Source organism: Budorcas taxicolor, chromosome 11 (assembly GCF_023091745.1).
Source record: "Budorcas taxicolor isolate Tak-1 chromosome 11, Takin1.1, whole genome shotgun sequence".
In the NCBI taxonomy this organism is placed as follows: domain Eukaryota; kingdom Metazoa; phylum Chordata; class Mammalia; order Artiodactyla; family Bovidae; genus Budorcas; species Budorcas taxicolor.
This window is the reverse complement of record NC_068920.1, coordinates 73,393,645-73,405,434: the sequence shown is the minus strand read 5'-3', so window position 1 is coordinate 73,405,434 and position 11,790 is coordinate 73,393,645. Positions and strand designations below refer to the sequence as shown.

Here is an 11,790-nt window from a genome sequence, read left to right as displayed (position 1 = left end):
ACTATCTGATTTCAGAGCTTAAATTGCTATTAGAAGAAATGTCCCCAGGGGTTAATTTCACGCACAGATTACCACAACCTGCAGCGGGTGGGGGGTGGGTTGAGGAAATCTACCACCCACCAGGCTTGTTTCTCTCAGAAACTCTTTCCAAGGACTGCTCCTATGAGAGACCAAAATTGAGATGTGCAGGATGGCGGCACATCCAGATCCCATAACGGACACTTATGTTCACACATGTATCCCTTTCCAGAGCCCCTAGGACCCCAGCACAACTGGTATCTCACTTCCACACTGAGGGTGGACTTTGTCCAGGGACACAGTCTCTACAGGATTACAGGAAACTGAGCAACATTCAGAGCTTTGCCTCATGTGAAATTCCTAAGGCACATCCATCAGTGACAAACAGAAGAAATAAACAGTGGTGGGTTAGTGAACATCATCCCACCCAGTCTAATCCCCAAACAGTAAAATGCTATACCTTGAAAGCTCAGTTTAAACAAGCCTCCCTTGGACCTTGACATTAATCCCTCTCCCTCCCAAGGCCAGATGCTGTGGCTTCACGTGGCCACGTCCCCTCATCCACACACACAAGCACTTGCTGATTCACTCCCAAGTGAAGCTGCTCTGGCCCGAGCAGCTCACCTCCTCCCTCCCTGCCATCAGGAGATTCTTGTGTGCTTCACTAGGGCTCTGGCCTCAACAATGTTGTTCATCTGGCACAGCTTCTTCTGACCCCAGCCCCAAGTCTCCCCAGGTGCCAATCTCTGCCAAGCACCAGATTCCACTCCTCAGAGATCTGCTCCAAGAGTGGAAAAAGTGGGTGGTGCTTCTGCAGACTGAAGTTGGAGGAGACCTGCCTCCCAGTTCCTGAGCCCCACATGGACATTTCAGTCCAGTGAGCCACACTGGCTGTCCGCATATCTCCAGTTAGGGTATCTGACCGGATCCTGAAACCCTATGTATTAGCAGTTGCCCTTTCAGGTAAAGCAGAATACTCCCTGATGAGGATTCTTCAGGAAATCAAGGCCAACCTGAGCTTTGTTTCCTTGGCCCTTTTATCTCTATCCCTCCTGGAGAGGGTTCCTGTGGATGGGGCAGCCTGTCACAGGTGTTGTTATGGACTGAACCGTGGCCCCCAAAACGTATGTGGAAGTCCCAGCCCCCAGTACCTGGGACTGTATTTGGACTTAGGACCTTTAAAGAGGTGATTAAGTTAAAAAGAGGCCATTAGGGTGGGCCCTAATCCAATCTGACTGTTGTCCTTATAAGAGGAGGAAATTTGGACACATAGACATCAGGGGCAAGCCCACACTGAGGCAAGGCCATCTCAAGCCAAGGAGAGAGGCCAGAAGAAAACAAGCTTGCCAACACCTCAGCTGTAAGACTTCCAGCCTCCAGAACTGTAAAAAACAAATGTGTGCTCTTTAAGTCACTTGGTCTGTGTGCTTTGCAGCTCTAGCAAACCAACTTCAGGTGCTAAAACCCAAGGAGAGGAGCCACAGAGGGAGGAGATGACATCGTGATGGGAGGAGGTGGGAGGTGAGCTACCCACTGGATGTCCTTGATAAAAGGTTGATTCCAAGGCTGCGGCTGGAAAAGTACAAGATGTTTGAGCTTGGACCATCTTTTGTCAGAAGGGAAGTGACCAAAGGATGATGGTGATGGCATTTCCCTGGTGGTCCAGAGTTAAGAATCCGCCTTGCAATGCAGGGCACATAGGCCTGCTCTGTACCAGGCCCAAGGGAACTAGCAGGAAGGACCAGCCAGTCAGGTATCTCACCACGAGAATGACTTGGTGATGCCTACCTGACAAGGACCAGCGAAGATTAAATGCAAGCAAGATTCTTGCCTTAACACCTAACACGTGAAAACCACATTTGTGGAAGTGTTACTGTTATTCACGTAGGCAGTTGGGTTCAAGCTTCAGTTCACTCTTTCCTTTGTTCTTAGTCATTCCCTATCAGCTCATGTAGTAGCAAGAGGAATTCTGTCTCTTAAAAGTTGACGGGAGAGGGGAAGTTTTAAATCTCAAGTGGCCAAAACTGGAATATCTAGACTGAGCATGTGCCCAAGTAGAATCCTTAGAAAACAGTCATCAGATCAGAAATGAGGCCAGCCAATCAGCAGAAAGTCTGTCAGACCTCAAACCAGAGCGAAGCACTGGTGCCAGCCACAGAGCCGCGACGCCTGGGGCCCGCTGTTGACTGCTCAGCAGTCAATACCGGGGGCTCACGGCGGGGCCAGCCGACCCCATAGAGGCCAAGCGAACGCTGACATGCCAGGTACTGTGTTAGACACTCCACTGACGTGCTGTCATTTGACCCTCACAGGTACCTTACCTAGGTGCAATTATCATTCCCAATCTACAGATGGGGAAACTGAGGGTTGGAAAACATCAGCAACTCACTCAAGGTCACACCAACAAGTGGTAAAACCAGGGTTTGAACCTCAGCATTCTGTCTCCAGAGCCACCACTCAACTGCTCTCCTAAACCAGCTCCCACAACCAACCATCACTTCTTACTCCGTAGCCCGCACTGTTCCTTATACCGCACTAAGCAACTTGCTTACTTCCAGATTTCTGCAAGCCTTTCTTGTTTCTGTAGCAATAATGGAACAAAGGGTCTTATCTATGTAACACTGAGACACAACAAGAGCAAAACCTCCACTTCCTAGACTTGGAGAAAAACAGGCTGCTCCTTCCAACAGTTTCTTTAGTTTGGCAAAGTAATAAGCAATGATATTTCAATAAACTCCTTTGTTATTATAGAAAACTTGTTGCTCTGACTTTGCAACAAGGTCAGTTTAAAAATAAATGTGCCCCTGAGTGTGCACATGTGTACATGGGATCACCATGCCGCTTTATGAAGGGCAAGCTACTTATTTTTCTGGAGACCTCAGAATCCAGAAAACCTTTTGACATATTAATCAGGCTCATATAAAATTAAGCTTAGGTCTGTACAGGGTGATCCTGGAGGAGCTGGCTTCCCCTTGAACTACTTTCCAATGCACTTGGAACATAATAATAGATCTTTCAAACTAGCAAACTCACCTGCCCACCTAGGTGTTTTCACACAGTGATCTTGCTTCAATCATGTTTTAATACCTCATGCCCAAGGGATGTCTTATGAGTTTTTGGATATCAACATAACTATTCAAGAACAAACACTTTACCAGACTCCTCCTTGGGAGAGAATTCCCATCGTAGACACTGCCCTCTGGCGACAAGTATGTGCCAACTCACCACTGCCACCATCTGCCCAGGACCCTTCCTTTTCATTCTTCAAGCCCATAGCACAGCCGGCACGTTGTATAATTCTCGATAGCTCTCTAGCTGAGGATGTATGTGGCTCAGAAGTATTGCTGCCATAGCTCTGATGATCGGGGTCTCGTTTCTAGAAACCATATTTAGTTGTCAAACAGTATAATAGGACAGATTTTGACTATTTAAGCCAATATATTTCAAAGTTTTAACCTATGAAATTTTATTTAAGTGATGAGAGCAATGCTTAAGTTATTATGGAAAGAAAAATCATTGCTCAGCACACTGGTTTCTATTCTACTATAACCTTAAAATGTTGTGTGACTGGAAACTACATTAAAAAGATTATAGCATGGAACAGATTCTGTATTTTATGTAGCACCAAACAAAGCACTTATATTAGGCGATTCACATGCAAGGAAAAACTAATGCAGCCGTCTGCATCTGTGCAAATATTGCAACCACTCTACAACCCAGCCATCCAGTCTGTCCATCAGGACAATCCATCCCCGCTACCAGTGCAGAATGTATCCTCCCAGTCGTCACATAAATAGGACTAGCGGACAAGAGGAAGAATCTAAAATGTACCACTAAGCATTTGTCTATTTCTGTTCCTGAGTATATTTCTCTTCTCTCTGCTATCTGTCCTCTTCAGTCCCTAAACAGGATCGCATTGCTAATTAGAAAAGACCTTCATTGATCTAACAATTGTCATTGTTCCTCCATCCCTTTCGAGCCTCTTTCCAGTCTCAGACTTTCAGATTGAATGGACTTGAAGCTTGCCACTTCCCTCTGTTAGGGTTTCAGATATTTACCAATAACATACCATCAACTCACCAAAGGCTGGCCTCCAGCCCACTCCTATCCTTCACGTGCTGTGCCTGGTTGTCTTCCTGGCCCCACCTATAGCTTCTTGCACAATTTCCCACACTTGGATCCCCAAGATTCCCCCTCCCTAATTGTAGGGTCCCATCTTGCTTCTCCATCTGCCCCTCTCTGATAGCCCCTCCTTCTCCTGTTCCTTAGGGCTCATTTCTAAGGCCTTTTCTCTCTTCATATCTTAGCTCCTCTGATGACAAATACCTTTTCAGGCCTTCCAAATTTGCCTCTCCGTGGAATGAGCTCATGAATCCAGCTCACACCTCCCACTGATGAAGACCCTTGACCTATATGTCCCAGGAATAGTGGTCACATTACAGGGCTTCACAGTTTACAAAGCAGGGTCACCTATGTAGTCCCACTGAATGGTCACAAAATCCCATGAGATTGGCATCAAAGGAGATCAATGAGCTCTCCAGCAGGGCTGACCCCCAGGGAGGGCCTCTCCCAAAGGACACCCTCTTCCTTTCTGCACTTCCTGTCTGATGTGTATTCTGCTGAAGAACAGCACTGCCACAGAGTGGCTTTAGGGACCCTCCTCTCATGTCTCTGCTATCAGAGTCCCATCAAAGGCTAAGCAAATCAGAGCTAGAGGCTCTGGACAGTGACAGGAAGGATACAGATGGTCAGAACTTGACTCCAAAGCTCACACAGACCTAGATTCAGACTCCAGTCCTGACAGTGCTTAGCTGTGGGACCTTTACCTGTATTTGGTTTCTTCCTCGGTAAAAGCAGCATCCGTGCTAGGTCAGAGGGTTGTATAAACTCACTAGCACAGACGCAGAAGTTGGCCTGCACCTAGAAAGAGCTCAATAAACGGCGAGTGTCATTGTTCTAACTTCTTAAAACCTTTACCTCAGAGTCTTTGGCTTCTTCCAAAATATCACTGAGAACTTGTATGTATTCAGTTGCACCTCTGAGGATATCAACTTTGCTAGGCTTCCTGTTTTGGGGAAGAAATGGCACCAGTGCCTTCAGTTTGGCCAAACCATGGTTGAGATTTTTTATCTGGAAAGGAAGAAGGCACAGTGACACACAGGAAGCTAATCTGTAAGGCATCTCCCCAGACTACAGAAGGTGGTGGTGAGGGTTCGTTTCCGCAGCTCTCTTGTCTGAGCCATGAGGCCGTACAGACTCACGCCCAAGCACTGCCGCTCCACTGCAGTGCAGTCCCTGGCAAGGGGAGCGGGAGCGGCATGAGCCTGGCACTAGGGCTGGGTGGACTGGAAAGGGTGTCGAGGTCCATGCTGGCCTCTTCCTCTGAGAGCATCCCCGCTGCAAAGCAGAGGCAGTCCGGGTAGTAGCTAAATGCTCTGAGTGTCTTAAGGATTAAAGCTCTTAAAGATTAAAATCCAACTCTACCATTTGGCTTTACAAAAGAGTGTAGGACACTTCATATTACCAAGCCTTGGTTTATTTGCAAAGTGGAAAATCCTCACCTTGTAGTGGTGTAGCTGATTAAGGAACATAATTACACATCAAATATTTCCCCCGGCACATAGAAAGTCCTCAGTAAGTTGCATCGACGATAATGAGTAAAATGTACAAACACTTGTCTATTCAAGTACTGTGCCAACCATTCTTCAACCTCATTCCAAACTGAGTTGATGATATAGTCCAGTATTAGAGTCCAGAGAGTCTGCATATTGGTGAGACTTGAAAGGTAGAATGAAGTACTTTTCTTAATCTTCAGGGTCTAATTTCTTGGCTCTGGAGGCCTGGAATGCTCATTATCACACCACCCACTCCACCGCCGTCGGGGAAACAGGCCCTTGAAGAACTGGCTCTACACAGGAAACCACTCACTTATATTGAGAGCTCCCTCCTACTCCACATCAAATTGGACAATGAACACAGGCCATTCACAGCAGAATATGATAACCGATGAACTTATGAAATATCAAACTTTAATCATCAAAGAACTGCAGACTAAAATAGAAATTATGGGTAGGAGGAAGGCTCAAGAGGGAGGGGATATATGTATACTCTGTAACCCCATGGACACCAGGCTCCTCCATCCGTGGGATTTTCTAGGCAAGAGTCCTGGAGTGGGTTGCCATTTCCTTCTCCAGGGAATCTTCCCAACCCAGGGATCAAACCCAGGTCTCCCGCATTGTAGACAGACGCTTTACCGTCTGGGCCACCAGGGAAGTCCATGTATACTTATAGCTGATTCATACCGATTTACAGCAGAAACCAACACAAACATTGTAAAGCAATTATCTTCCAATTTAAAAATACAAAAAATAAAGCAGAAATTGGATACCATTTTTTGTGTACCAAGCTGGCAACATTTTTATCATACCCAGCATTAGGATGGAAAAAGGGAACCGTCCAATAGCCTCTAAAAGGGGATACACATTAATTAATAAACTTTTCCAGAAAGCAACTGGGCAACCTGTATCAAAAGGCACGAGACTACTTATGTCCCAGCAATTCTACGTCTAATGTTTTGTTGGAAAGCAATTATCAGACATGGACATAGATCTTTGTACCAGTAAAAAGCTGCAAAAAAGCATATATGCCCAACACTAGGAGGCTGGATAAGCAGTCTATATGTTGGACTATAAAGTCAAAAGCTGTTCTGCTTAGGAATATAAGGAAATGTTCTTTATAATGTTAAGTGAAAAAAAGCACAAAAATATATACTCAGTTCACTCACTCAGTCATGTCCAACTCTTTGCCACCCCATGAATCACAGCATGCCAGGCCTCCCTGTCCATCACCAACTCCAAGAGTTCACTCAAACTCATGTCCACTGAGTCGGTGATGCCATCCAGCCATCTCATCCTCTGTCGTCCCCTTCTCCTCCTGCCCCCAATCCCTCCCAGCATCAGGGTCTTTTCCAATGAGTCAACTACTCTTCGCATGAGGTGGCCAAAGTATTGAGTTTCAGCTTCAGCATCAGTCCTTCCAATGAACACGACTGATCTCCTTTAGGATGGACTGGTTGGATCTCCTTGCAGTCCAAGGGACTCTCAAGAGTCTTCTCCAATACCACAGTTCAAAAGCATCAATTCTTTGGTGCTCAGCTTTCTTCACAGTCCAACTCTCACATCCATACATGACCACAGGAAAAACCATAGCCTTGACTAGATGGACCTTTGCTGGCAAAGTAATGTCTCTGCTTTTGAATATGCTGTCCAGCTTGGTCATAACTTTTCTTCCAAGGAGCAAGCGTCTTTTAATTTCATGGCTGCAGTCACCATCTGCAGTGATTTTGGAGCCCCAAAAAATAAAGTCTGACACTGTTTTCCCATCTATTTCCCATGAAGTGATGGGACCAGATGCCATGATCTTCCTTTTCTGAATGTTGAGCTTTAAGCCAACTTTTTCACTCTCCTCTTTCATTTTCATCAATAGGCTTTTTAGTTCCTCTTCACTTTCTGCCATAAGGATGGTTTCATCTGCATATCTGAGGTTATTGATATTTCTCCTGGCAATCTTGATACTAAGTGATCACAATTTTATAAAATTATATGTATATATATATGCTTCCCAGGTGACAACAGTGGTAAAGAATCTGCCTCCCATTGCAGGAGATGTAAGAGACCCAGGTCTGATACATTGGTCAGGAAGGTCCCCTGGAAAAGGGCATGCAACCCACTCCAATATTCTTGCCTGGAGAATTCCATGGACACAGGAGCCTGACGGGCTACAGTACATGGGGTCACAAAGGGTTGGACACGACTGAAGCGACTTAGCACACACACATATATGCACAAATATAAGTAGGAAAAAGACCAGGAAGATATAACAAGAATGACAGTTCATGGTAGTTATAGTTGCACTGTGAGTGTTTCCATTCCCTGTTTAGTCATTTCCCTATCTTCCAGGTGTACTAATTTCATCATTATAGAGAAGAATGAGGTCATTAGTTTTAAAATAGTGAATGACACCAGGCCTGATTCTCTGCAGAAAGCAATTCCTTCCTGGTGGGGAAAGCTCAACTTAAAATGCCAAATACAGGAACAGAACCTTATTCGAGAACCACACCAACACATCAGATCACAGGGTTATCATAAAGGGCTCCCAAATTTCCCTGATGTCTTCTGCACCCACTGGGTTCTTTTTCCTCACACCTGAGCCCAAATAGAGCTCCGAGTTGATTGACTGGAGCTACGTTACTAAAGGGTCCAGGAGTGTGCATGAACACCCCCAGCAGGGCATCGAAGAGCATCCTCCTCGAGTTCCAGGTCAGAATGTGCGCCTCCCTCTTCCACCTCTCAGCCTTCCGGCTCTCAGATCCTCTCTGCAGCCGGGCAACCCAAAGACGGCAAAAGAGACCGAATTTGACACGCTTGGGGTCTGAGTTTAGTTAGAAATACTGAGAGGGAAATGCCAGTAGGTGGCGCTCCGACTCCGCCCGCCGGACCATCCGGGGGGGTGATTTGCCGCGCACCCGCCAGATGGGAAACAGCCGCTGGAAACAGCCGCTTTCAGTCTCCTGCCTGGGAGTTGAGCGGGAGTCTGGGTGCACACCGAGACGTTGTTTAAATTCTTCGTTGAAAGTAAGGAAAAGAGTAACTTCCATTAGGTCGCCTGTCCCACGCCCCATCTGGGTAAAGGGAAAAGGGGGCCCCAAGCACCCCTCAGCGCAGGAGGTCGGGAGAGGGCAGCGCCCTGCCGCCTCCGAGGGTTTAAAGCACCTGCCAGCGGGAGGCGTTTCTGAAGCGGTCGGGGTTCCCCTCGGCCTCCCAGAGCGGCTTCCTGCTCGGCTCCAGGTGGGTCGCAGGTGAGGCGCCAGCCCCGCGCGGGTGGAGGGCAGCCGGGCGGCCCCCGGAGGTCCCAGCCGCTCCGGGCCCCCAAGCGGGAGGTGGGCTTCCCGGGCCCCCTAGGTGTCTGAAGTGGGTGGCGGGTCTGGGGGGAGCCTGGAGGAAGGCGGCCGGGTTCCGGCGCGGGGACCCAGCGGGGCCGGCCTGAACTCACCCGCTCGCGCTCTTTGGCGTTGGCCACGCGCCGCCGCTCCAGCACCAACTGCACGTCCTGGGTGGACGACGGCAGCCGCTTGAGCCGGCAGATGGTGGCCTGCTGGGGCAGCGGCCCGAACTGCTCCCGCAGCACGTCGTCCAGCAGCTCGGCCGGCGGGACCCTCAGGAGCTCGGGCGCGGCGTCCATGGCTGAGCGCGGGGGCGGCGGGCAGCTGGGCCTTCCCCGGGGGCGCCTGGGCCCCTCGGGGGCGGGGCCCCGGGCTCCTGCCGACATCCCCTTGCGCACCTGCCTGCCCCGGGGAAGCGGCTCCGGGACCCTCAATTTAACAAACTCCTCACGTGATTCCCCTGACGCCTGGACTGCAGCGCTGGCCCGCAAATCTGGGGCATATCGGAGTCACCTGGGAAGTTTTTAAAAACACCTGCTGGGGTGCCAGTCCCTCACATTCTGATTTAACCAATCTGAGTCGGGGCCTGAGCTACTGGATACACGTATGCGTGTATGCGAGTCGCTTCAGTCGTCTGACTCTGCGACACTATGGCCTGTAGCCTGCCAGGCTCCTCTGTCCCTGGGATTCTCCAGGCAAGAATACTGGCGTGGGTTGTCATGCCCTCCTCCAGGGAATCTTTCCGACCCAGGGATCGAACTCTTTAAGTCTCCTGCACTGGCAGATGGGTTCTTTATACCACCAGCACCATCTGGAAAGCCATATATGTATACATGTGTAGGCAAATAAACATGAGGACATATACGTTTACCAGGAAAAAAATTTGGTGGATGCACAGACAACTTTTTTAAAAATTCATTTTGAAATATATGAGTTGCAAGAGCAGTAACACAAGGTTCTGCATCTCCTTCACCTAGATCTCCACTGGTTAACTATTTTCACATTTGCTCCATCGCGCCCCTTCTCTCTATGAATTGTCCCGTTTTCATTATTCTTTTTCTAAAGCGTTTCCTTTGTCTTGTCCTGTCGTCATGGCCTTGACAGTTTCAGAGAGTAGAAGACTCAGTCTGTAACAGGATGCCCCTCAACTGGGGTCTGTCCAACGTGTCCTCATGTCCAGGCCCAGGTCCTGACCTTATGGCAGGGGTTCTGCAGAGGAGATGCTGGACTTCCTCAGGGCTTCATATCAGGAGGCAGGAGGTGTGACCTGTCCTGACACTGGTCACGTTAACTTTGGTTACCCAGTCAACGTGCTGGCTGCCAGGCTTCTTCATGTTAATTGACATTTTTTCCCTTTTAGTTGATAAATATCTTGTGAGGAGATACCCTTTGCATTCAATACTGACTCCTGCCTGAATTAACCACCACAATGATAATTGCCAAATGATTACCATCCTGTGGAGAACAGCTCTCCCTTCTCCCCAGTTTTTGATTCATTTTGTGTTATGTCAGCAGGAGCTCATGAATTTCTATTTTATTCAGTAAGATGTAATTCATTCATATTATTATTTATTGGAATGTTCATATTGCCCCAGATTTGGCCTGCGGGAACCCCTTCAAGCTGGCTCCTCTGTCCTTTTAGCGTGACTCCCCCATTCTTTCAGCACTTGCTTACTGGTGCCAAAAAGACAACACATTCCAGGCTCATCTCAAATTGTCCATGCCCTGCCAGGAAATTGGTCAGTTCTCCTTTTAGCGGAAAATGGGGTTTAGAAATCAAGTTTGGATGTTCGTTCCTTCGGGGATGTCATTGCTTCTAGGCTCTTTTTGGAGACAAGGTATAGGTGTAAGCATGCACACAAGCAAACACAAGTATACATATACATACAGCTGCGTCTGTCTCTGTATGCAGATGGTTAGATAGCTTTTGAAAGTATGAGTTCACACTAATACCTCTAATTCCAATCCAACAGGTTTCTCTCTAGTTTTCCCCTTTCCTTATTTGTAATTCCCTTCTCCACCAGCGAGAAACTTGACTCTGGTTACTTATTTGCTCAATTCCCACATATAACTAATTTCCTAGTCACATCAACCACCTCCTCAGCCCCATCTCCATGGCAACTGCCTTCAAGGGCAGGGCAAGGAGGGAAAGAAGAGAACACACGAAATGCTTAACCACAGTTCCCTGAGCAGTGGGCCTGGGAACCGAGAGTTTGATCTGTGCATCCCATCTTCTGTATTGCTTGTGTTTCCATACTAGCATGAAATGACTTTTGTAATTTTTAAAATATATTTTTTGAAGAAGGAAAATAATTTTGTGTGTTCTAGGTTCATTTGGTATTGTCTTCCGGGAGACAGAAGGCAGCAAGAGCCAGATATGTGGGAATGAAGCTTAAAATGGAGTTGGTTTACCTACTTATCTTTTCTTAGCATCAAAAAGATGTTATTGACATTATTCTATTTTATTGCCAAACCCTTAGGCAGGCAAGCTGGTATGACCAGGAACCCAGTGTAAGAAACCTAGACTTTATTCCTTCAGACCTGCTTCCCTCCATCAACACCAACTATAATTTTCTACCCCTTGGCTGTTTGGTTCCTCAGCTGAGCCATCTGTTCTGAAGGAGAGCAATCACAAACTAGTTTGAGCTGAGAGGCTGACACCTTTCCGTCACCCAATAATGTAACAGCCAAACGAACAAGAAAGTTTATTTCTCCTGCCTCTCACTGTGAAAGGTGGAGGCAAGCAGGGCATCTCTGCTCCTCGTGGTCACTCAAGGACTTAGATTCCTTCCAGCTCACTGCTCTTCCATCATTGCTTTTTAGTGTCATTT

The 11,790-nt window shown here is 47.6% G+C and overlaps 1 protein-coding gene across 1 annotated transcript; it reads right to left on the bottom strand.

The window, feature by feature from the left end:
- Positions 1 to 3,169: 3,169 nt before the first annotated feature.
- On the bottom strand, positions 3,170 to 9,345 carry FIGLA (folliculogenesis specific bHLH transcription factor). Its single transcript, XM_052649786.1, has 3 exons — positions 9,070 to 9,345; positions 4,996 to 5,148; positions 3,170 to 3,394 (listed from the first exon to the last, which is right to left on the bottom strand). Exons 1-3 carry the CDS (start codon positions 9,343 to 9,345, stop codon positions 3,170 to 3,172), a joined length of 654 nt encoding a protein of 217 aa, XP_052505746.1.
- Between the last annotated feature and the right edge of the window lie 2,445 nt (positions 9,346 to 11,790).

Bases quoted from the DNA above. Each gene is read 5' to 3' on its own strand.
- FIGLA (XM_052649786.1), bottom strand. From the start codon at position 9,345: ATGTCGGCAGGAGCCCGGGGCCCCGCCCCCGAGGGGCCCAGGCGCCCC. The intron at 5,149-9,069 runs GTGAGTTCAGGC...CTTCCTTTCCAG, and splicing joins ACGCCAAAGAGCGCGAGCGG to ATAAAAAATCTCAACCATGG. The intron at 3,395-4,995 runs GTAAAGGTTTTA...TATGGTTTCTAG, and splicing joins AAGAAGCCAAAGACTCTGAG to AAACGAGACCCCGATCATCA.